The sequence below is a fragment of the Tursiops truncatus genome, chromosome 3, assembly GCF_011762595.2.
Source record: "Tursiops truncatus isolate mTurTru1 chromosome 3, mTurTru1.mat.Y, whole genome shotgun sequence".
Classification (NCBI taxonomy): Eukaryota; Metazoa; Chordata; class Mammalia; order Artiodactyla; family Delphinidae; genus Tursiops; species Tursiops truncatus.
This window is the reverse complement of record NC_047036.1, coordinates 93,284,100-93,311,345: the sequence shown is the minus strand read 5'-3', so window position 1 is coordinate 93,311,345 and position 27,246 is coordinate 93,284,100. Positions and strand designations below refer to the sequence as shown.

Here is a 27,246-nt window from a genome sequence, read left to right as displayed (position 1 = left end):
CTTTGGGATGTGAGAAGGTTTGGCACAGCTTGCCTCCGTCTTTCTGTGTTTAGGGACAATGGGTTAAAAAGCTAAGATGAACGATTTTGAAAAGAAAAGGAATGACATGTGCACGATTTTGAAGCTGTGTTATTGAATTGGCCCTTGGGAAGCATATGCACTAGGGACCACCCATATAAGTGTATGTGTTATTCCATTATGCTTTTATCGCCATTGTTATGTTGTTACGCACAACATTTAAGGAAGAGTAATCTTCATAAACTAAATAGGTATATCAACTAAGGTTTTCCATATTTATTCTTGAAACTTTATAGGTACAGCTGCTCCAGAAAATATGACAAGCCTCTAAATACCATGATTGCTAGGAAACAAAGCATTACCATAAGCAGTCTACCTTTCTTTAAAAGGAAAAACTTTAATCCCTCAAATGCCATATTTATGTAGAGAAGTTCTAAAAGAGATTCAGGTACATAATATTAAAAACTTGTCACTACAAAATTTCTCATAAAAGCAGATGGACTCACCAAACATGCTGGCCTCAGCTCCCTCCCTAGACCCCCTTAAAATGACTAGAAAACAAACAAAAAAAGCACAACCCCACAGGGGTTATGAGCGCCAATACGGTAATAAAGTAGCTAGAAAGCCAACTGACCAGTGATAGCTTGAGAAAGGAGAATTCTAGACCAGCAGTGGGGAAAAGTCAGGAAGCAACCATATTTGCACTGAGAACCAGCAACCTTGCCCCTGCCTACACACACACACACCAAAGACTCAGGAATTCTCGGCACCAGTACCTCTATGAGAGGAGATAAATGACAGAGCTTTCAACGTGAGGACAGGTTCAAATACTGCATAAAAGCAGTTAGACATCTAGATTCCCTCTTCCACTCTGTGTAACTGGTAATGCCTTTTGCCAACCTGGAAGAAGTCTGCAAATATATTGTCTGGAGAGGTAAAACACAAGGTCTATGGGCTGACTGCAGGGCGTTAAGCACTGGAGAGAGTAAGCCTATTCCATTGCAACTAGGAAGACAAATACACGTTCACATATTAACTGCTGAAACCCCTTCTTTGCCCCACCTTTCAGTTCCCAGAACACTGCCATCCAAGCATCCACTTTCATGGCAGGACAGTAAAAACACTTCCCATGAGCCAGTCGGATTGTTCAGAAAAAAATAAAAATACGTAAAGATACTGAAACCGGTGTTCCATGCACCCACCCAAATTACCCTGTAGTGAAGTCCACAGTCAACAAGTTCTAGATGTGTGCAGAAAGCTTCTAATCAGGTCTTTAGTGTCTCAATCTTAAGTATGAGTGGACAGCTAAGGTTACTTAAATACTTAAAGAAAGCTTCTAAAACAGACAGAAGCCAAAAACAAAAACAAAAAACAAACAAACAAAAAAAACCCAGAAAAATACATCTTTGGGGAAACAAAAAATATACAAAGGGAAAAATTTCAAACATTATCATTAACATCTCTAGAGAAATAAAACAGTACATCTATGAAAAAAAAGAATGATGCTAGTTTAAAAAATGGGCGTTTGAGGATCAAATATGAGACTTTGAAAATTAATACACAGTAAAGAAGAAATAAAATTCCAAAAGAAAGCGTTTGAAAGATAAATTGAAGTTAATCTCTATATATGAAGGGAAAACAGAGATGGAAGACAATACAGAAGGAAATAAGAAAAAACTAATAGAGGAGGGCCGATATCCATAAACAAAAAAACAGGAACAAGAATCATTAAATAATTCAAGAAAAGTTCCAAGAACTGAAGGAAATTAATTCCAAGATTGAACAGGCCCACTGGATTAAAATAGAATAACACCATGATATACCCTGGTGCAATTTTAGATCATTGATTCTAAAAGCTTCCAGAAAAAAAAAGGGGGGGATTAAATAATGAGAATAGCATCAGACTACTGGACCCTGGATGCCAGAAGAAAATGAAGTCTTCAATATTCTTCGAGAAAGTGCTTTTCAGTCTAGAGTTTTCTATCCAGCCCAGTGATCAATGAAGCAAGAGACAAGAATGAATGCTGCCATACCTGAAAGGTCTCAAAAAATCTCTCTCTTACCCAGTACCTTTCCTCAGAAGCTACTGGAAGATGGAGTTTCCAAAATGAGGGAATAAATGAAGAAAGAGGGAGAAATGAGGTTCAAGAAAAAAGGTACTCAACATACAAACAAGGCAAAGGAAATCCCCAATACGATGGAGAAGCAGTTTACAAAGTCTCCAGAAATTCAAGTTCAAGGTGAAATGGATAGATTTTCCCCAATATAGAAATCCAATACAGAAAACTGAGCAAATAAAAAGAGGCAATTATTAATTCCAGAGAAAATTTTAAAAATGTGCAGAAAAGGCAAAATGTTTATAATATACTACATAGTTCAACTACAAGTGCAGTCCGCATAGTCATAATAATGTAAATATGCAATATGGATTACTGGTGTTTACATAACTTACCGAGAAGAAAAATTACTTTTTTGGGGGGTAGATTCGGGAAAGTGTGTACATGAAAGTGAAAGAAAACTAAAACTGCAACGTCCCTAAAAATCTAGATGAAAAATCTAAAGGTAGCAAATAAGCAATGCCATTTAGAAATATGGAAAGCAATTACTAAAGAAATGGCTGAAGGAATTTAAAGTGATTGCTTCTGGAAAGTAGAAATGGGTGAGGTGTGTTCTGAGTTTGCTATTTTTGCAACAATTCTCATACAGATATTTCCTTTGTTAAACTATTTGTGTGTGTGTATATGAATGTTTGATTTTCAAAAACTAAATTTAAAAATACCTAGCTACTACAAACACCAACATCCTAATATTTAACAGTTCTATAAACTCCTAAGTCATTCCTATATGTCTATTGCTAATTTCAACTGGAATTTTCTTCACCAAGGTCACAAGAGGTTCCCCCCTCATTATGGTAGAGTTCCTCCTGTTTACATAACAAATCTATTTTTGCTTGTTTGTTAAATGGCAAGGTTAACATCACAGATGCTCTAACTGATTAACCTAGACTCACTGAACAGTTTCTGAGTTCTGAGACCGTGTCTAGCCTCTACACCACCAGAGCTCTTCAGACAATAAAACAAATACACACAGTCTCTTTTCACTAACTGTTGAGAGGTCAATAAAGCCAAATATACACCTATAAGCCCCTTACCGGTAATCACGTGAACACTGTTATAAAAAGGCACTACAATCAACAAACCACTTTGAGACATTCCCTACAGTTCACACATCGTGCATCCCCACTTTTCCACTGGATTTCTGTCTCAACAATAATCAATACTATAACCAAAGAGGTGCCAAAATGATTCAGCATTACCGTTAAACAAATGTTTCTGATGGAAGTCTCCTATGCAATTTGTAGGTCTCCAAGTTTTGACAAGGATTATAAAGGCAGCCCTCTACTGAAAACTGATTAAATTAGAAAAGAAAATACATAATCATCAAGACATTGCTGTATGCAAGGTATCTTAAGAAAAGTTCTGTCACACTCATTTAAAAGAAGCACATTAGAGAACCCCAGATTTTCAAGAGTGAGTCTCTACGTACCTCTAGTCTAAAATGCATTCTTTCTCCCACTTTCAAGGACACCATAAGACAAATTATGTTCTCAGGAAAAGAAACAAACTTACCTTTCACAAGCTCGGACAGTCCATGCAGCAATTATCCATAATGAGATACTAAAAACCAAGAGTACAGTTCCTGGGCATATAGTCATTAAAGTCTTCATAACAAAACGCGTATTGAAGTTTATCTTATTAAGTGCTCCAATGCTTCTAGAAGAGGCATCAGTGAAAAGTTTGCTGTGTAAAAGCATGACTCTGGCAATCAGATAGAGTCTTAAGAACATTGGTATAGATAAAATAATATCCACATCAGCAGTGGTGGTGGATGGGGCATAGGAGAAGGCAAGCCGGGCCGTCCATGTGAACGTATAATTCCCAGGTATGGGATGAATAGCACACACCAGTATTTCCAAGCAGATGAAGAAAATACGCTCATAAGTCATGGCTATTCTCCAGTCATCTGCTCCATTGTCCACCATGAACAACTGAAAAAATAAAGTAGAAAATCAGCTTCAGTATGGCATGAATGGTCCACAAGTGTTAGTGCAGATTTTTAAAATACATAACAGGTAGGTGACTTTTAGCAACCATGGCGAGCTCTAGGTCATAACTTCTAAATGCTAGCCCACGCACCGCAACGGAGAGTAGCCCCCGCTCGCCGCAACTAGAGAAAGCCCGCGTGCAGCAATGAAGACCCAATGCAGCCAAAAATAAATAAATAAATAGATTTAAAAATAACAAATAAATAAATGCTAGCCAGGTACACTATTTTAAGAAATTGGTATTGGCACAAAAGGAGAACTTTATTTTGTTAACAATTAAAATTACAAACTTGCTATACAGGAGCCGAAGATATTTTGGAGTCCATGCCCCTGGACAATCACGTTAGTGACATCATTTTAAAATAAGGGGCTTGGGCCTGTCAGTAATGTATCTCCTCCTTAGATGAAGTCAGAAGGACTTTCCTTATAACAAGTTGCTCTCTTCTTTCAGGGTCTGGATCTAAACCTTGCACAATTCTAGCCATATTCTCAGTGAAATCTATTTACAGTGCCTCTGCAATCAGTTATACCCTATAATGCAACAATGCCTGAGTGTTCTTAAAGGAAATCTTATTCTTGGCTTCTGAGAGGAAATCACAAGGGACCATAGTCAAATGTGGCAAAAACATTTCTTCCAGCTTCCTCGCTCCTGCTCTATTTTTTATCTCTTTTCTTCTGCTCTCCCATAGCTTTCCCTTGGATTATTAATTTGTTTTCCATCTTTCTTTCTCTAATAAAGTTTCCTTTTTCCTATTTCTGTCATTCTTCACTCCACAATGAAAGAAAACGAAAAGAAAAGAAAAAAAAAAGGAGATAGATAGACGATAGATAGATAGACCAACCGACCATAAAAGGAACAGAAAAGAATGTTTCCTGTCTTTGCTGGTTGTTCAGTAAACAAGTCCCCCAGGCTCTAGTCCATAAACAACCAAAGGCATCTGGAAATGTGTGGTGACATTTCTGACTGCCGCAGTGACTTGTGAAGGCTACTGGCATTTAGAGCCAGGAAGCCAGCGGTGCCAAGCAGGCTGAGATTCTAAGAGTCCCACGCACAAAAAAGACCTGTCTGCCCAGAATGCCGACAGTGCTCCCCCACTGAGAAAGATGACATATTCTTTGCCTTTTGGTAAGTAGCCAACTTATGTAGAAAGCATGAGATGAAAGCAACCCAAGTGAGCACAGTGTGTTCTCAGGTAAGTGAGTCGCAAAGGAAGGTGGCTGAGCAGACCCCCAGGATGACTAGATTCTGTGATCTCTGCTCCTCTGGGGTCAAAAAAGAATCGTTTTCCCACCACTTAAATGGTTACAAATTCCCATTCTAGGGTAATTATTCTGCAGGTCCTAGCTACTGCCCATGCTGTTATTCAAACACTGCCATCAGCGCTACTTTGCAAGGACAGGAATTTGAGGACAAAAATGATCACTTCTTTCTGGTACTTCAAAAAGTTAGAGAATAAGCAGAATCCCTCGTCAAAATTTTAACAAATTAAGTTATGGCAACATAATGGCTTTGGGTATGCCTTTATCATATCTTTTCATCTACGGACCTCAAAGTGTTTGATAAATAAATGCTAACAGACAGTACAAATTAGATTTTCCAGTGTCCAATAAAGAAACAGATCCTAAATAAAGCTGCCAAGCTGGCTATATAAATATTCCTGTTCAGTTCACCACTTTCAATACCACGTTGGCATAAAGGATTTCATTAATAAAGATATACAAAAGATTCTATAGAAAAAATGGTAGACATCTTCTAAACTCTATATCAGTAAGTATTTACTGGGTACTTTATAACTCTAAAGGAATGTGACCCCAAAATCTTTTAAGGTGTTTATGTCCAAAAGAATGTATCCCTCCAACTAGTTACTTTGAGAGGCTCTGTATATTCTACAGATGCTATCACTGCTCTCTTTGTAAATTGCTATCAGGGCCTAGTATAAGTCACGTAAGAAAAACAGTATTGTTATTTAAATCTACATTTCCATTTCTACCAAAAATGGTATTACCCAGTTTGTCTACTTTCTTCACCAAACATGGCTCTTAACGACTTGGCAAAAAATCAAATCCACCCCCAAAAGGAGTACCAAGCACGAAGACTCCGGCTGAGCACAATTCCAAGACAGGCTTTGCCCACACCATTCTGGGCAACAGCAGCTTAAGTGCAGAATGAGTACCTTCCCAGGTAAGTGGTAAAGAAATGTATAATTCTCATATATTACTTCCAGTCTCATACATTTCCAGGCCTGGCCCTCCTCCCATCACTTAGATAAGAGCACTTGTTCCTCTGACCTCAGGCTACTCTCTTTTTCCAGGCCCCTTTGCATTGACCCCTCTGCTCACTTCCCTAACTAGGCTGGCTCTCTCTATTCTTTACCATCACTTCAACCATTATGTCATCGGTATTCTCAGCAGCCTTCTCCTTTATATTCTGGTGGACCTGCCCTGGTAACTTTACATCTAAGACCTGCAGGTGGGCTGGGGTCACCACATGCCTGCACCTTTAAACTCAACTGAACACTTAGCATCCCTGTGATCATGCCCCAGCTCCCTATAGCTTCTGCCCTGAAAAATCATCTTTCTCCTCTAGAGCCAATTTTGTTCCCCTGTCAGTACACTTTCCCCCAGTATCAGAAATACCTCTACTTTATACTTCAGCCACAAACTCAAGTACATCTCACCTTTTCTCCTTATTTCCCTTCTCTTTTGTTCCACCTATTTAAAGCAACGTTACACGAAAACCCAGTTCTCCTGCACTGACAGCCTAGTTCCTGTGCTTTCTCTCTCTCAGCAGAGTATACAAGCAAGTTCAAATCTGTACTGTTCATTAAAATCAAAGCAACACAAACAAACAAGGACTCCCACTGGCTCTATGTCTGCCCTAAGCGGTGTTCACTTTCTCACTTTTCTTTCATGCCTCAACACCCCCATGGGGCTTCTATCCTCATCACCCCACCAATATAGCTCTTGCTAAGGGTCACTCAAAATACCTTAATTATGAGATCTGGTCCTTCCATCTTAATTTTTATCTCACTTGATCTGATATAAATCACTCCTTCCTTCCTAAAAAAGATCTTTGCTCTTGGCTTATGTGACATATTGCTTTGTTCATCTGCTGCCATGCTGAAGAATCCATCTCAGTTTCCTTAAAAAGCACCTTCCTCCTCCCCATTCAAGTGCCCCTGCTCTACTGAGGTCCATCTCTGACTCTTCTTTCTGTACTTTCCTAGGTGATCCCTTCCCTGCCTTTTATCTCCACCACCAGATTCCTCCTACTGGAAGCCATCCTCCATCCTCCAATGACCTTCTGAAAATGTAAATTATATAATCTTGCCGTCAAGATTAAAACCATTCCAAGCCCCCCATTCGGCAATCTGGTTTTGCCTATCTATTCAATCTCATTGCCCATTACTCTTCTTACATTTTCCTCTGGTTGCAGATTTCAAAACATACTACCTTAATTGTGCCTCTATGTCCTTGTACATTCTGTCTTAAGGACTGGAAAGTCTTTCCACCTAGCAAATTCTTATTCCTTTAAGACCAATTCCACAGCCTCCTCCTTTGGGACACTGTCCAGGCCCCAGACAAATCTGCAAAACTCCCCCCTTTGTTACACCATGATCCCTGTATGTGCCTCTTATTGATGCTGCCACAGAGGACAATAGGATTTTTTTGTCAGACTGTCACCCCTACTTGTCTGTGAGGCTCCTTGAGGACATGATCCACATCTACCTAGTAGAGAATAATAAACACCTGGAAAATGAACTACCTTGATATTTCTCAGTTAATATTGATTAATCACTGGACAGGTCCTAACACTGATGATACATGCTCATGGGAGATGAGAATACTAATGCAGAACATAAGTGAAATAAATCTATGACATTTTCCAAATTGATACAGAACACATCCTATTAAATGTTCAGGCATTGCAGCAGCATAATTGTGCAATTCCATAACAAGTTCAGTAACATCCCCAGAGAAAATTTCTATCATGTAGTTGCTTTCTACTATCAGGGGTTTAATCAACACCTAAAACGATTTTAATTCTTGGTTTTATCACAGCACATACTTCAATGCCAAAGTTAAGAAAGAAATATTTCCTCTACTCTTCACATAATCCCCACCCTTAATGGCTGCTTACTCCTTTAGTTTAGTCATTTATTTACTAAATATCCAGTGTACTGAATACTCACTATGTGCCAGGCACTGTGCTACGTACTAGCCACCCAGTAGGATTTAGAGCAGAGAGTCTGCCCCATGGAACTAACTTTCACCAGGAAAGAAAGACAAAATCAAAAAAGCAGACCTAAAGCAATTTAATGAAGTAATTATGCCTGTGGACACTGTGATGAAGGAAACAAATAAGAGATGAAATAAAGAACAATAAATTGGTGGTGACAGCAGATGTGGTCACCAGGGAAGACATTTTGAGAAGTACCATTTAAGGCAACACCTGGACAAAGAGAAAAGCCAGTCATATAAACTGCCAGGAGAAGAACATTCTAGGCAGAGGAAATAGCACATGTAAAGGCCATGGGCTATAAAAGCTTAGCATGCTTAAAGAAATGAAAGAACACCAGAGTGGCTGAAAGTTAACGATCAAGGGGAAGAGTGAAAGGAGATGAGCTTGAAGAGCCAAAGATGGACCAGACATGCAGGACCTTGTTGGCCATAGTGTCAAGACTGGATTTCAGTCCAAGTGCAGTGGGAATCCACTGAAAGGTATTAAGCAGAGGAATGACACGATGTGATTTACAGATAAAAGGGCTGATCCTACTGCTGTGGGAAAACCAGAGTTTACAAGGGAGGATACTAGTTAGGAAGTTCTATTGCATCTGATTAGTTGTAGTTAGCATCCCCCTGACCTAGACCAGGGTGAGTAGGGGTTGCCATGGAAATGCATATAGTGGGTGTACTAGAAATATAGTTTGGAGATCTTGCTAGAATTTGCCGATGGGCTGAATGTGGGAGTGATTAAAAAAAAAAAGAATCATAGACAACTGAGTTTCTACTCTGTCAAACACAGTGGATGTCTGTGCCACTTCCTGAATATAATGGGTCGGATGCAAGGAGTGGGGAGGTTCCATTTTGGCCACTGTCATCTGAGTACAGATGCCAAGTAGGCAGCAGGATATGCAAGTCACTCAGAGGAGAAGTCTGGACTATTGAAATAAATTTGGAAGGTGTCAATATTTAGGTAGTTTTATGAGATCAAAAGAAAAATTAGAGAAAATGAAGAGGACAGGACACAAGGCCAAGTCCTGAGGAATCCCAAATGTGGAGAGCAGCTGGAAGGTCAAGCCCTTCTGTGAAGCAGGAAGAAAAGAAAGTGTTATTTTTGGAGTCAAGGGTGAGGGCTGTCAATTATTAACTGTAAAATATTTACCAAATTCAGAGCTATGTTAATGTACTTAATATTCTATACAGAAAATGAAAACACTCTAAACATCACAGTTTTTCATCATCTGATTCCATGTCGAGTTAAAATCCAACTGTAAAAATACTCCCATTACATTCCATATGATCCATATAATATATATATATATATATATATATATGATCTCTTTTAGGCTAACTTGTGGGGGAGTTAAAGTCATCAAAATGACACATGAAACCATCTCTATATTCATTTATCATTTTGATGTTGATAAAAGAAGAAAGATTTTAGGGCAAAAGCATGAGTTTCATCTACTTTAATTCTAGAGCTGTGGTTAATGGTCTTTGCCAAAGTAAAGTAACTTGTAGGCACAACAGAATATGCCCTACGAATATATCCCACCACAAGCTTGAACTTTCCAGTGCAACTGCTTTATAGTTGCTCAGATACTCCAAAAATAATCTACTTCAAGCTCATTGTCCAAGGTGAACTGGCAGTGAGAGTCATCAGCAGGAAGAAGGTGGGAGAGGTCTGACATAGTGATCAGGTCACATGCTGGCATGGGAAACTGCTCAGCCAGCTCAGGAGAGTGAGGGGCTCAGCTGCAGAAGCCTCAGCTGCCTTTGACATATGATTTTCCTCTTCAATGAGGCTGAAAGCTCTATGGTCTGATCTGGGCCAGTGTCTTTCATATCCTGAGTTTCCTTTCTGGTAGAGAATTCACAGCAGTGCTCAGCAAAATAGTGGTGCTTGAAAATCATTCTGAATAAAATAAATTTAGGCATATATTTGTTAAGAAAGTAAGTATAGGTAGAATAGCCAAAAAAACTCTGAAAAGAAACAGTAATAGGGAGAAGCAGCTCTGATAGATTATTAGACAAATTAATGATTGAAACCATGTGGTACTGGCACATAAAATAACAGAGAGGCCAGTGGGACAGGAAAGAAAGTTCAAACTAGACCCAACACACTGGGGATTTCACAGGATTATAAAGGCAGACAATCAAATCAGTGGGGAAAACGCAGTTTATTAAAAAATGATTTGGGGACGACTAAACAGCCATCTAGAGAAACATAAAGTTGAAAGGATGCCTCATAGCAAATACATCAAGAAAAATTCCTGGCGGAGGAAACATTTAGATGTAAAAATGAAGCTATTAACATATTAGAAGAAATCATGTGAGAATTATTTTGCAAGCTCACTAAAAGGAAGGCCTTTTCATTTATTTATTTATTTAAGTATAGTTGATTTACAATGTTGTGTTAGTTTCAGGAGTACAGCAAAGTGATTCAGTTATACATACATATGTATTTTCTTTTTCATATTCTTTTCTATTATGGTTAGGAAGGCCTTTTAACTCTGACAAAAACACCAGAGTCTTAAAAGAAAATACTGATACATTTTTGGATTGACTACACTAATCTTTGCTTTCTGCACCTGGCCAAAACTGTAACAAAGAGAATAAAAAAGACAAACACCAAACCATGCAGAAACTCTTCACAACTGTTACCACAAAAAACTCATTTCCCCAACTGTATAAAATTTCTTATAAATCCTTAAGAAAGAGATGAGCAGCCTAACAGAAAAATAAACAAAGGATACAAACAGCAGGCCATGGAAAAGGAACTAAAAATAGCTCTTAAACCTATATTAAAAAAAGATGCTCAACTTCAATCATAAGAGGAAAATGTGATACCATGTTTTTGAGCCGTCATATTAAACAATACCTAAAAGTTTTATAACACACTATATTAGTGAAGGTGTGGAGAAACAGGAAATCTCATACATTGTAGGTGGAAGTGTAAATCGGTATAAACCCTGGGAGGGCAATTTATCACATTATAAATGTACATACTCTTTGATCATGCAATTTCATTTCCTTAGATGAAATTTGTCCTGTTGACATATTTACCCATGTGAGAGCAAACATGTATGATCATTTGTTACAGCACTGATTGTATATTAGCAAAAGACTAGAAATAATCTCAATATCCACTAACAGGGAAGAGGGTTAAACAACTTAGAGATGTCTACAAAATGGAAGAGTATGCTGTTAAAAAAAAAGATGATAAAATTGTTATATACTATTTAAGAAAGTGGTCTACTTTTTTTTTTTAACATCTTTATTGGAGTATAATTGCTTTACAATGGTGTGTTAGTTTCTGCTTTACAACAAAGGAAATCAGTTATACATATACATATGTTCCATATCACTTCCCTCTTGCAACTACCTCCCTCCCACCCTCCCTATCCCACCCCTCTAGGTGGTCACAAACCACCTAGCTGATCTCCCTATGCCATGCAGCTGCTTCCCACTAGCTATCCACCCTACATTTGGTAGTGTATACATGTCCATGCCACTCTCTCACTTCATCACAGCTTACCTTTCCCCCTCCCCATATCCTCAAGCCCATGCTCTAGTAGGTCTGTGTCTTTATGCCCGTCCTACCCCTAGGCTCTTCATGACATTTTTTTTCTTAGATTCCATATATATGTGTTAGCATACGGTATTTGTTTTCCTACTTCTGACTTACTTCACTCTGTATGACAGAGTCCAGGTCCATCCACCTCACTACAAATAACTCAATTACATTTCTTTTTAACGTTGAGCAATATTCCATTGTATATATGTGCCACACCTTCTTTATCCACATCTTCTTTATCCATTCATCTGTTGATGGACACTTAGGTTGCTTCCATGTCCTAGCTATTGTAAATAGAGCTGCAATGAACAACTTGGTACATGACTCTTTTTGAATTATGGTTTTCTCAGGGTACACGCCCAGTAGTAGGATTGCTGGGTCATATGGTAGTTCTATTTGTAGATTTTTAAGGAACCTCCATACTGTTGTCCATAGTGGCTGTATCAATTTACATTCCCACCAACAGTGCAAGAGTGTTCCCTTTTCTCCACACCCTCTCCAGCATTTATTGTTTCTAGATTTTTTCATGATGGCCATTCTGACCAGTGTGAGATGATATCTCACTGTAGTTTTGATTTGCATTTCTCTAATGATTAATGATGTCGAGCATTCTTTCATGTGTTTGTTGGCAATCTATATATCTTCTTTGGAGAAATGTCTATTTAGGTCTTCTGCCTATTCTTGGATTGGGTTGTTTGGATTTTTGTTATTGAGCTGCATGAGCTGCTTGTAAATTTTGGAGATTAATCCTTTGTCAGTTGCTTCATTTGAAAATATTTTCTCCCATTCTGAGGGTTGTCTTTTGGTCTTGTTTATGGCTTCCTTTGCTGTGCAAAAGCTTTTAAGTTTCATTATGTCCCATTTGATTATTTCTGTTTTTACTTCCATTACTCTAGGAGGTGGGTCAAAAAGGATCTTGCTGTGATTTATGTCATAGAGTGTTCTGCCTATGTTTTCCTCCAAGAGTTTGATAGTGTCTGGCTTTACATTTAGGTCTTTAATCCATTTTGAGTTTATTTTTGTGTATGGTGTTAGGGAGTGTTCTAATTTCATATGTACCTCTCCAGTTTTCCCAGCACCACTTATTGAAGAGGCTGTCTTTTCACTACTGTATATTCTTGCCTCCTTATCAAAGATAAGGTGACCGTATGTGTGTGGGTTCAACTCTGGGCTTTATATCCTGTTCCATTGATCTATATTTCTGTTTTTGTGCCAGTACCATACTGTCTTGATTAATGTAGCTTTGTAGTATAGTCTGAAGTCAGGGAGCCTGATTCCTCCAGCTCCATTTTTCATTCTCAAGATTGCTTTGGCTATTCGGGGTCTTTTGTGTTTCCATACAAATTGTGAATTTTTTTGTTCTAGTTCTGTAAAAAATGCCAGTGTAGTTTGATAGGGATTGCATTGAATCTGTAGATTGCTTTGGGTAGTAGAGTCATTTTCACAATGTTGATTCTTCCAATCCAAGAACATGGTATATCTCTCCATCTATTTGTATCATCTTTAATTTCTTCCATCAGTGTCTTATAATTTTCTGCAAACAGGTCTTTTGTCACCTTAGATAGGTTTATTCCTAGATATTTTATTCTTTTTGTTGCAGTGGTAAATGGGAGTATTTTCTTCATTTCACTTTCAGATTTTTCATCATTAGTGTATAAGAATGCCAGAGATTTCTGTGCATTAATTTTGTATCCTGCTACTTTACCAAATTCATTGATTAGCTCTAGTAGTTTTCTGGTAGCATCTTTAGGATTCTCTACGTATAGTATCATGTCATCTGCAAACAGTGACAGCTTTACTTCTTCTTTTCCGATTTGGATTCCTTTTATTTCTTTTTCTTCTCTGATTGCTGTGGCTACAACTTCCAAAACTATGTTGAATAAGAGTGGTGAGAGTGGGCAACCTTGTCTTGTTCCTGATCTTAGTGGAAATGGTTTCAGTTTTTTACCATCGAGGACGATGTTGGCTGTGGGTTTGTCATATATGGCCTTTATTATATTGAGGAAAGTTCCCACTATGCCTACTTTCTGCAGGGTTTTTATCATAAATGGGTGTTGAATTTTGTCGAAAGCTTTCTCTGCATCTATTGAGATGATCATATGGTTTTTCTCCTTCAGTTTGTTAATATGGTATATCATGTTGATTGATTTGTGTATATTGAAGAATCCTTGCATTCCTGGAATAAACCCCACTTGATCATGTTGTATGATCCTTTTAATGTGCTGTTGGATTCTGTTTGCTAGTATTTTGTTGAGGATTTTTGCATCTATGTTCATCAGTGATATTGGCCTGTAGTTTTCTTTCTCTGTGACATCCTTGTCTGGTTTTGGTTTCAGGATAATGGTGGCCTCATAGAATGGGTTTGGGAGTGTTCCTCCCTCTGCTATATTTTGGACGAGTTTGAGAATGATAGGTGTTAGCTCTTCCCTAAATGTTTGATAGAATTCGCCTGTGAAGACATCAGGTCCTGGGCTTTTGTTTGTCGGAAGATTTTGAATCACAGTTTCAATTTCAGTGCTTGTGATTGGTCTGTTCATATTTTCTATTTCTTCCTGGTTCAGTCTTGGCAGGTTGTGCCTTTCTAAGAATTTGTCCATTTCTTCCAGGTTGTCCATTTTATTGGCATAGAGTTGCTTGTAGTAATCTCTCATGATCTTTTGTATTTCTGCAGTATCAGTTGTTACTTTTCCTTTTTCATTTCTAATTCTATTGATTTGAGTCTTCTCCCTTTTTTTCTTCATGAGTCTGGCTAATGGTTTATCAATTTTGCTTATCTTCTCAAAGAACCAGCTTTTAGTTTTATTGATCTTTGCTATCGTTTCCTTCATTTCTTTTTCATTTATCTCTAATGTGATCTTTTGATTTCTTTCCTTCTGCTAAATTTGGCGGGTTTTTTGTTCTTCTTTCTCTAATTGCTTTAGGTGCAAGGTTAGGTTTTTTTTTTGAAATGTTTCTTGTTTCTTAAGGTAGGATTGTATTGCTATAAACTTCCCTCTTGGAACTGCGTTTGCTGCATCCCATAGGTTTTGGGTCATTGTGTCTCCATTGTCATTACATAATGATCAAGGGATCGATCCAAGAAGAAGATATAACAATTGTAAATATTTATGCACCCAACATAGGAGCACCTCAATACATAAGGCAAATACTAACAGCCATAAAAGGAGAAATCGACAGTAACAGAATCATAGTAGGGGACTTTAACACCCCACTTTCACCAATAGATAGATCATCCAAAATGAAAATAAATAAGGAAACACAAGCTTTAAATGATACATTAAACAAGATGGACTTAATTGATATTTATAGGACTTTCCATCCAAAAACAACAGAATACACATTATTCTCAAGTGCTCATGGAACATTCTCCAGGATAGATCATATCTTTGGTTCCAAATCAAGCCTTGGTAAATTTAAGAAAATTGAAATCATATCAAGTATCTTTTCCCACCACAAAGCTATGAGACTAGATATCAATTACAGGAAAAAACCTGTAAAAAATACAAGCACATGGAGGCTAAACAATATACTACTTAATAACGAAGTGATCACTGAAGAAATCAAAGAGGAAATCAAAAAATACCTAGAAACAAATGACAATGGAGACACGATGACCCAAAACCTATGGGATGCAGCAAAAGCAGGTCTACTTTCTTAAAGTCACTCAGTTTAACAAACAAACAAAAAAGGCATTCTATATGCTACTAATTGTATAGCTTTGTTAAGGGAAGAACATATAGTCATCTTTGTATGTGCATAAAATATCTTTGACAGAATATTCTAGAACTTAATGAGAAGTGTTGCTTAAGGGAGGTAAACTGAGTGGCTGGGGATGAGAGATGGAAGGGAGACTTTTAATTATTTTACTTTTTTGTTTACTTTTAATTATTTTTAATACTCATTTTAGAACAATGTGAATAAATAAATGTAAGTTAATTAATAACAAAAATAAGGGAAAATGATTGTTAAAGATGAGAGGAAGGGAAAATGAGGATGACTGAGGTCATGAGACATTCAAATGCACCCTAACAAATAGTTTACATGTGCAAACCTGCTAAACTAAAGAACAGTAACTGACATTCAAAACAGCAATCTACAGAACCAAATACACTGAATACAGTTTTTATCTAAAATATTCTGCTTACCAAGGCAAGACCCTGAACCATTACTTCACACAACTGTTTTCAACAGGATGAACAAAGATAAGATTTCTTGGTTAACCTTTAAACCAAATATTCAATAAAACCGAGCTCTCTTTTCCATTCAGTTACTGAATGCTTCTATTTGTAAGGTTCTATGAATACAAAGATTAAAAAGCCTCTTGGTGTTTGATGAGGAAGTGAAATATAAATGAATGACTACAGTGCTAGTGGAAATTGCCAGAACAAAGGTGTGAAGAAGACACTGAGAAAATACAGAGGAGGCTCCATCATAGACTAGTACACAGTACCCACCCCTCCCTTCCACTGCCATTGCCTGGACTCTTCATATAACTCAGGACTATGAACTTCCAAGTTGAGTTCTAGGATATCTGGGGGATAATGGCCCAAAAGAAAACACACAAAATGTATTCATCCAAAAAAGAAGCTCCTTCCTCAGGAAACAGCTTTTGGATGAAATAGAGTGAAAAGCCACTAGAGAGGCAAGACAAATAATGAGGATTTCTTCATTAAGGCATTGCCAAGACTAAGTCAACACAGAATTCAGACCACAACTGCCTTCCACAGAGTAGGTCAAAGGACAAACTGGGGAAGAGAGAAGATGTCCATGGTTTCACTGAGATTTCCTACAAGGCTCTCAGCCCAGGACTGTGGGAGGAAAAAACAGAAAAGCTATGTCCAGAATGCACATTCAATGTTCATTCCTGAGCCAACTGGGAAGAAACAAGCAATGCTGATGTCTGTCATTCCCTCATCACCCACCCTGTGGTCTTTCCTCACTTGTGGAGCCTCTTGCTCATTCCAGCAGCCCTGTGCACTCATGCTGCCCTGAGAGTTTTCTGCATCCAAGGAGGAGGATTTCAAAACTAATACAGTAAAATATTAATCACTGAATTGCTAACCCCTTCCTGGGTGAAGAGTGTAAAGAACTTGCCCAGAATGCAGGAAACCAAGGCTCAGATTCCAGAGAGTCTAACTGGTTGTATGACTTTGGAAAGTCATCCAAACTTCATGGACTTATTTCCATGACCAGTAAAATGGAGATAATGTTATTAGCCATCTCTGAAAGTGTTATAATGATGAAATGAACACACAGCATACATTGTGGCCAACATTGTTCCCTGGCTAAGCCAGTGCCATTCCCCTCCCTCTTCTCTCTTGCCCATCTCCATTCTAGAAATATCCACTTTCCCAGACTCTTTTCAGGTATGTGTAGCTATGAGATGTAGTTGTGACCAGAGGTTATAAGCCAAAGGTTGCTGGAGGACTTACTAGAATGTCTTTGCTTTTTTGGATAAAAATGACATCTGGCTGGCAAAGCACTCTTTGTTCCCTTCCTCTGTCCCTAAATAGAGGTGATACCTGGGTCTGCAGCAGCTATCTTGTGACAATAAGAAAAAGGCCAAAAGGATCATGGTTATCGCAGCCCTGATATCTTAAGCCACTGAGCCAGCAACCATGTACCCTATTTGTTTAAGCCACTGTTAGCTGGGTTTTCTGTTATTTGAGCAGCTAAAAGTATGCTACATTTTATTTAATATACATTAAAGTGCTATGTAAAGGTCTATAAAAATAAAGAATAATCATTAAGTTAAACACTTAATAGAGAGAGCAGCCAATAATTCAAAAGGGATGCATCTCAAATACTGGAATTTAAGGCACAATAATTATAGAGTGGTAGCATTATTTCTGGGTGGGAGGCTTTTGTTCATGCCTTTTAAATATCAACCAACTGCTCAGAATATCATATAGTGTGACTCATAGGAAATACACACACACGTTTTGGAGCCAGAGAAGCTTGGATTTAATTTCTGACTTGACCACTTACTAGCTAGTGATTTGGGGGCAAGATACTTAATCTCTCTAAACCTCAGCTTGCTCACCTACAAAAAAAAAAAATTAAGATAAAAGCAACCTTGTATGATTATTATGAGGCAATCACCCACTCTGTAGACCCCAGTAAAAATGACCCCATGAATAAGTAATAATATTCCACAGACCTCAATTGGGGCAAGAACATGAATTAAATATTAACTTGTGATATGAAGATGAGAAAGTCATGGAAGAGGAGGAAGGGAAGTTCATAAGGAAAGACAGATTACAGCAAAGTCATTATTGAGAGGAACTCTAGAAACTTCGATTGTACCTATTTTGAAAGAATTCTTATCCAGCTACAAGTTTCTGAAATTATCCTCTTCTGACTTAGACTAGGGCTTTGTCTACAAACCAAGATCCTAGACTTGTCCAGCGGGGTCCAGTGATATAAGGTTATCATAAACCCATGCCCTACTGCTCTTAAAACTTGTTTAAAATCTTAACCCCCTTTCACGTGGCTTCTCACAAATGGGCCCACATCTTCTACAGGCCACTCAGGCATTTTACACATGCTCATGTATTATTGGGTAATTATAGTCACAGTGTCTTGAAATTCATGCAAATTGTATCTAAAATTATTTTTGAACTTCCATAAAGATAGAATAATTATTTTTCCCCTTTTGGTTCTCTCAGCTGAAGTGATATGACAGAAAGCACAAAGGTGTATTGCTTGGGAGGCTGTGCTCTAGAACCTGGCTAGACTCAGGCAGATCTAGGCTTCACTCTGACCTTCTACCACTGACTAGCTCTGACCTCAGAAAAACCACTTAAACTTTCTAAGCCTGAATTTCATCATCTGATAAGATCTAATTAGAGACTCTCTCTCATGGGACTGAAGGACAACTGGATGAGACAGTGCTCAACAAATGTTAGTTTCTTTCATAATTCATTTCAGTACTGGGTGAACAGGTGGTCTCCAATGAATGTACTCTTACCTAACTGAAAGAAGAGTAAGAAGAGGTGGACACGGACACTGACATCACTGATTATAGTATTGGAAAGGAGGAAAATCAAGATTAGAGCAAACAAGAAACTGGAATAAAATTCCTCCATGGTCAATTTTTTACTAACGTTTCATTGACATGCTTATGTTAACTGTCCATAAATTTTTGTAAGCATCCTGAAATCATTTTGGGAGTTGATAGGGGACAAACCACAAGTAAAATAAAATAACTGTGTTATGTCCTAAAGCCAGGAAATAATTGAATATGAGTGAATCAGTTGATTCTAAAAATTTAATCTGAAATAAAACCTGTATATTTTCACTTGAAGCATTACAGCAATTAATTGCTACATGGCTAAAATGTAGCATCATCACCTTAGTTATTTCAAGCACTTAAAAAACTAGCTAAAAGCCCATTCACATGTATTAGCCCATTAGCCCTTATAACAGTCCAATTAAAGCACAAGCAATTGAAAGGATTTGGTCATAGTCACATGGTGAGTTACTGAAAAGCCTGGAGTTAAAGTTCAGGTCCTCCAGAATCCACATTATTTGATGGGGGCATCAGGCTGAACTGAAAAGTTAGATGCAAATCAAACATTTATAAAGCAAACGCTTACCCACTAATTTACATTATGATTTTGAAAGTGTCACATCTTTACTCCCTGATGATCTTAGGTGACAGTAGCTCCTCAGACCCCCTGCTTCACTGGCAGAAGCAAATACTTAAATAAATTTGCACATTACATTCAATGCCCTGTGGTAACAGAAATAGACTGCTTCCTTGTTTAGCTTTTCTCCAAGTTAGATATTCTTCATCCAGAATACTTATTAAAAACTTTGGTTGTAACTTTGGTTGTATAGAACCTCAAATTGCACACAGTACTTGAGATGAAACTTAAAAGTTGTTTTAAAGTGTACTTAACGTACCACGTTAATTAGGGCCTGGCACTGCTTTAACCTGTACGTGTATTAATTCACCTTAAATACATACCCTAAAAGGGTAGATAAAATTTTCATCTCTCTCTTAGGAATGAGGGAACTGAGGGGCTAGGGAGCAAGCCAGGGTTATATGGTGCTGAGGTATGGGTCTGAGATATGAACCCAAGCACTCCCGCTTCAGAATTTGTGTCCATAATAAGTCTACTGCTGTGCATCGTATAATTACCCAGTTATAAAACAATTTTTAGGAAGAAAACAGAGACAATGCTAGCAACAATATCAAACAAACCCGTGTATTATTGACAAGTTTGGTTATCTAGGGCACTAACATCCAACTAAGGTGAAACAAAGAATATACAATAAGGAAGGAAACAGCAGATTGAAGGAAGAGAATTATTATATTTAGTAAATCAGTTGTAGCAAGAAGTCCTGGCAGAGAGGAAAGATATACACAACACACAACACACACACACACACACACACACACACGAAGCAGACACAAGGTCTTAAAAGACCCCACAGTCTTAACTCATTTAATGAAAGACCAAACAATCTTGTACAGCTCAATCACCCAAAGGACATCATGGCATTACGACACACACAATCTCACATTCCAGATAACCGTGCTTCCTTGAACAAAGGCTCTCTGAGATTTAATTGATGCTCTCTTGAAAGGCAGGGGTATGTAGAATCATTATACCTCTGTCTAAATTTTAGAAAAATTTCTATCTAAACTGTTACAATAAAAGTTGGTATGGAATAAGGGATTAGCATGTCCTTCAAAGTTCTAAAAGAAAAAAGAGTCAGCCTGTATACCTCTATACATAGGTAAAATCTCTTTCGGGGGAAAAAAGGTGAAAGACATTTCAGACATAAAGATGAAGAGCAGAATGGCTGCTAAAGGATATACTGCAAGCTCTGGAAACAGGACCCAGAAAGCAGTTGGAAGAGGGAAGGAACAGGTAAGCATGCTAGTAAATCTAAATAAAAAATTGGCTGTAAATAATTAGAGTCATCAACATTATCATAATGACTAATTTTGATGAGGTTGGAACAGCAATATATAAAAAAAAAATGGACACCAATGACATAGATGGAGGGAGGAAGGGAGATTAAATGAAGGCCTCCAAGGGTCATTATACTGCATGAAAGGAGAGAAATTCTGATTGACTTCAGACACCATGAAATATATATATTTGCTACAAATTTAAGAAAAAATTAGAAAAAAAAAAATTTTTTTAAATCCTCACATCGCCCAACATAAGGAAAGAAAGGAAAAAGACAGAAGTCATGAAAAAACGTTATGAACTCAAAGTAAATGTCAGAAATTGGTACAAAAAAGAACAGTTGCTATAATTAATGTAGCTGAACGAGACTAGACATCCAAAATACAGTGCTGAGTGAAAAAAAGCAAGTGGTAAAATGATAGACACAGCATAGCATCTCTGTGAAATTTAAATAATTCCAACTACTATAGATTGTTTATAAATACACATATATTTAGTGCACACATCAAAGCATGGACTGGAAATATGTAGACACATTTCTGAATGGCATTTGCCTCTACGGAAGGAAGGGGGAAAAAATGAGACTTGGAAGAAAATAAAGAATATTTTGAGTTTGGCTGTAATGTTCTGTTTCACCTATGATAAATACAATCTGAGGGGAAAAGAAACAAAAAACTTCTACTGCTGAAGGGCAAAACCTAGAGAGTCTCTGGGAAGAATCCCTTCTGAAATGTTGGGGAATCTTGGCTCAGAGTCTCCCTCGCAGTGCTGGGATGTGCGTCCTTTCTTCTTTCCTTTCTCATGTACAACAAAAGGCTCTGTTGGAGCTGAAACCAGTGGAGAAGCTGTGAAAGAAGAAAGTCACCAGCAAGATTCTACACGCTCGGCTGCTCAGAGTCCTGGCAACTGGGAACACATCCCAGCAGTGTAAGAAACAAGAGCCCCAAGTCTGAGTACAAACCACAAGTAAGAACCTTTTTTAGTTGTTGTTTATTTTTATTTTTCTAAGTTCAGCCCTCAAAGTTAGCTGCACAGAGCTTTATGAAACACGTTAAACCCAGTCTGATGACACTCAAGGTTAAGCAAAAAAGCTCTTAATTGTAGCTTAGTGTTGAATTCTCAAAACTTCCTTTTTAAAACATTCTACTTTACTCTTTCATGACTGTTGTTATATTAATAGTTACTTTCCGAGGGAGACGCAAGAGGGAAGAGATATGGGAACATATGTATATGTATAACTGATTCACTTTGTTATAAAGCAGAAACTAACACACCATTGTAAAGCAATTATACTCCAATAAAGATATTAAAAAAAAAAAGAGCTTAGCACCTAAAAAAAAAAAAAAAAGTTACTTTCCTGATTTGAAAACATAAGAAGGTAGACCTTAGGTGGCAAGTCTGTCACAACTAGCCATGCCTGTAATTAAGTCCGAATCATGGGGACTAGCTCTGAACAGTCAGTCACGGCTGGTACTGGTGATTTTTAATAAAGACTATACATTTGTATTCTTTGGATTCAAATCAGACAAATATTCTTGTTTAGTGCTCCTATAAAGATGAAATAACCAGAGGGGTCACAATGAAGTTGGTGTTCTCCAGAGTCCCTGTTAGGTCCATTTCACTCTAATGCTCTGGGGAATGACACATACTCAGGACTTATTACATGACTGCCAACTGGCCTAACATCATACTGCATCATAAAGGCAGGCTGTAGAAAATAAGTTAAAAATAAAAACCTACCTACTTCTTAAGGGAGGTTCTCTATCAAAAAGCAGAACCACCAACCTTGTAGATAAATCGGTGGTGGTAAATAGAGAGTGGAACCAATTCCTGACAAAATAAATCTGAGAGGCAGAAAGAAAATATTATCTGTTATTTTAGCCAACTAGTTCTTTGCCTTATACACAATATCAGCTGTCCCTCCTTATATTCCTTAGGCGGTTATTTTAGAGACAAAGAAATTAAGAATGAGAAAAACAATCTCGCTCAATCTTTCAGATGACAGGAATTTTACAGTTCCATAACTCTTCTGAACATATTAAATTCAAAACTTAAGGTTATTGCCAATAAGTGAAATTGAGGATACATGATTTTTAGATGTTCAGAGAATACACAAAAATCGGAGGAAACATAAAGAAAGAAAATGAGTTTACTATATGTTTCTACACTCTAAAATTTGCAGAGACGAATGATGGGATAGTCTATTACAAATGAGACTTCAATCAAATTTAATGGAGCAAACATTTTGAGCCTATATGACATGCCAGCTGCTAGCAGAGACACAGAAATCAGTGACAGCCCATGACATCAAGGAACTCACAACAATGCAGGGGAGAAAAATCTGTATAAATCAGCAGTTAAAATTTTGTTCAAAGGACTCCACTGCACTCAAGCATTGTGATCTTGGGCAAGTCTCTTTATTTCCCTATACTTCACTTTCCTCAATAAAATAATAATAGCTATTTCACTAAGTTATCATATGACTATAAGACAATGCAAGTATGGCCCTTGGCATGGTCCCTGGCACACAGAAAAGGCTGAACACATATTACCTGTGTGAGTCATCATGGTTTATGATAGTATTACGTAGTAGTAGGATCATGGAAAGATGCAATACAGAAGGACAACTAGGTCAGCCTATGAGGTCAGGAAAAGCTTGCCACAAGAGGGAACACTGAGCTGGGTCCAAAGGCAGATGGATGAAAGCAGTATGTTCCAGGCAAAAGGTGTACCACATAACACACAGAAGCACAGAAAGCTGAAAGAATAGCACAGCTTTGGCTCTCCAAACAGTTTGGGACGGTTCCACTGATGTGTGTGTTTGTATTTGTGTGTGTGTGTGTGTGTGTGTGTGTGTGTGTGTGTGTGTGTGTGTGTGTGTGTGTGTGTGTGTGTGTGTGTGTACAGAGGTGGGGGGGGTGCTGTTAATGAATAATGGGGCTGAAGGGGTGGGAAAGATCAGATCGCGAAGAAACTTACAGGCCATGAGGATTTTGACTTTCCTTCCACAGTATTCGCTATTTGCATTGAAGGTGCTTCTCATGGTTGGTATCAGTTATATAAATCAAGATGAATATGTACTTGTACATTTCAAATCAGAAACAGTACAAGAAAAAAAATTTAAGCTTTTAATGACCAGGGTTTAACTTCTGTTCAACGTTGTAAAGAAAGGGAGAAAGGGAGAGAGATTAAAAAAGGGGGAGGGAAGGAAAGAAGAAAAGAAAAAAGAAGAGGAAGGAAGGAAATGAAGGAAGAAGAGGAAGGAAGGAAACAAAGGCAGGCAGGTAGGAGAGAGAACACCAATTGCCTGACAGTTGATTAAATCAGACTCCAATTTCCACAATAGCAAATGGGGCAACATATCTGCACACCTTGAATATTATGAGGTAGAGCATTTCACCATACCAAATCCATTCCACATTTATGAAAATAAACTTCCTAAGATAGTGAAAAATCTGTGCATGTAAAAAAAGCATAACTAAGATTCCCTAATGATTATTTTTGAAACTGAATAGCTTTTTTTTTTTTTTTTTTTGTGGTACACGGGCCTCTCACTGTTGTGGCCTCTCCCGTTGCAGAGCACAGGCTCTGAACGCGCAGGCTCAGCGGCCATGGCTCACGGGCCCAGATGCTCCGTGGCATGTGGGATCTTCCTGGACCGGGGCACGAACCCGTGTCCCCTGCATCAGCAGGCGGACTCTCAACAACTGCGCCACCAGGGAAGCCCCTGAATAGCTTCTTTACTCAGAGATTCATAATTTATTTGTGCAGAGAAGTGAACATAAATTATACATTTAAAATAGTTGAGACGGGATGGCATGTACGTGTCACACAGGCCACCACTCACTTCCCCATCCCATACTCATGGCAGACATGATTAATCAATCCAGATCCTCACCAGTACAGCCCTTTTGTGGCCTCAAGAATCAATCTCAAAGCTGTCCTACAGTGACAATCAACTGATAGGACTTGATGTGTGAGAGGAAACTTATTGGCCACATGCAACTAGAATACATGTCTGCTTCCCAAGAAATCTTTCCCTGAACTACTGTGCCACTTGGTTTGGTTGAACATGGGGCTACACTTGGGAAATATGTCAAAGAAAAAGTTGTGAGACCTGAATTAGGGCATTAAGATGGGAATCCCAGAGTGGAGCACAGATAAGGCACAGACTCAGATATCATAAAATTTTATTACATTCATCAGTGTTCTTTCCCATCCTTTACTTCACTTTAATGAATAATTGAACACTGGCTTCTATCCCAACACTGTGGCTCTTTCTGAACAACCCCTAGAGACAGATGAAAAATACTAAATAAGACATATTTTCTAGAACGATTAATTATGGATAAAGATTGTTCTACCACAGTCTCCTTGTATCAACTATGGTGAAGTGAAAGTAACACAATGTAAAATTCAGAGGAAAAATCTCCCTTATCTACATTAAAGTAAACCAAATGTTTGAACATCATACGTTTTCAAGAAGTGGTTGCTTTATTTCATGGTTATAGCTGACACAGAAAATAGTATTTTTCTCATATATTTCAGATAAAATCACAACTAAAAGTAAGGGCCATACTGCAAAAAGAAAAGAAAAGAACTTTTGAAGTCCTAGATCTGAATTGCATTCTCAGCCTTGCTACTCACTAGCTGGATAAGAATTATAATCCAGATAAAATGAGACAATGTATATAAACATACTCAGCACAGTCTTTGTTCATAGTAGGTATGGAGCACATATTGGTTATTCTGATACATACTAGCTATTTGACCTCTCCAAAGAATAGCTATTAAGCATGTAGTTAACAAACCCTGACCTCTGTTTTACATAGCTCAACAATTTCCACATTAATCATGGTCTTCTATTCCTACCCCATATCCACTCAAAAGGATTAAGTATTAAGACTTCCAATATCTCCCCTTTGCCTTGTCTTTCCTTCTAAGACCATATTCATCCTCAGGCAGTCAATCTTTTTGCATATTCCTTGAAGAATACTGCTTTCATCTCATCAGTAACTTAGCCATCATATTTAATTTTTGATATAATCATCAAATATCATATGAGTGCAAGAACAATAATAAAATACAGGGGCAAAACATACAGACTTTTGTAGGCTGGAAGCTCAAATTCAGAAACAGGAGATTTGGACTAAAAAAAAAAACCCTATCCAAACCCTTCCAATAACTGCATGAAACTCAACTAAATGGTTCTTCCACTAAAGGTCACAGATTGGTTATTACAGCTTAACACCTGGGCAATTTGGAAAACTCTTTTCTGAGATACTTATTTGTTCCTATTGACCTCAATGGCTACACTCAAGGAGGTTCACACATTCATGAAATGTTTATTCCAACCATTTTAAAGCCAGGGAACATGATATTAAACACAAACAGCCCAGAGAGAAGTTCTGAACATGAACAAGTCCAATCGCATGGGGTTAACAGAGTGAGCTGCTAATCCTGGGAGTGGCCGATTTCCAGGGATGGACATATGACCAGTAATGTGAGAGCAGATGCCAGCTGTCCTTTAGTTTTATGGCAGAAAGCTGAACCAATGGGCAAGGGGAACAAAAGTCTCTCATTAGACAAGAGAACTACTGACTCCTGAGAGGGAAAGAAATTCTCCCCTAGGTGACTTCTCTGTGTTAACTTTCTCTTTTTGTCTCTAACATCCAGAGAAAGAGGCATCTATGCAAGCACCTGAAAGCTTGCATAGAAAGCAGTCTCCTAATGTAATCCTATGGACACGGAGCACATAAATGCCAACACGAGAATAAACATAAGACGAGATTTACTATTTTCCCCAGAGGTAGCAATCATCGTGTGTAGATACCTATACATCGAACAATTATAACTTGAGTTCAGGCTGGCGAACATCCACTACAGACAACAATTTACTTAAGTTACTAAAGCTCCCAAGTGGCTGTATATCATAGAAGGATCAGAACTGACAGTTGACTTGGAGATGGTCACCTAGTAAGGCTAACTGAAAAGCTGGAAAACGTGTTTTAACAGTCATGGAAGGCAAGGGTTGCAGATTATTAATAAAGGAAAACCAAAAGGAAACGTATACCCTGGGCTTCTAAGTTGCTTCCCACTGTGCAACCATTTTCCAAGCCTATTTCTGAACCATGACTAAAATATGGGAAAAGCTATATACATGAAAGGACGTTAACCTCATGGCCCACCTTTTAATAGGATGATAACCTGGCATTCTCTTGCAAGTACAGGTCTCCAGATCCAAGACCATGATCACATTATATCAGATTACAGAGAAATTGACACAATCAAAGGATAGGTACCACCACCTCCTACCATTGGCCAGCACTGGCCTGGCACTGTCAGGAGAAAACATGGATGGCAGAGGCAAGCTAGCCCCTGCCCCGCTCCTCCTC

The 27,246-nt window shown here is 38.1% G+C and overlaps 1 protein-coding gene across 4 annotated transcripts in view; it reads right to left on the bottom strand.

Annotated features, from left to right (window-relative positions):
• KCNN2 (potassium calcium-activated channel subfamily N member 2) overlaps positions 1-27,246 on the bottom strand; it is a 181,702-nt gene that overhangs the window by 132,729 nt on the left and 21,727 nt on the right. For 3 of the 4 annotated variants that reach the window (XM_019940843.3, XM_019940842.3, XM_033853092.2), the window contains exon 3: positions 3,648-4,066. The exons of the other annotated variant lie outside the window; for it this stretch is intronic. In XM_019940843.3, coding sequence (XP_019796402.3) covers positions 3,648-4,066 — 419 coding nt within the window. The remainder of the gene's footprint in view (positions 1-3,647; positions 4,067-27,246) is intronic. 4 annotated transcript variants of the gene reach the window in all.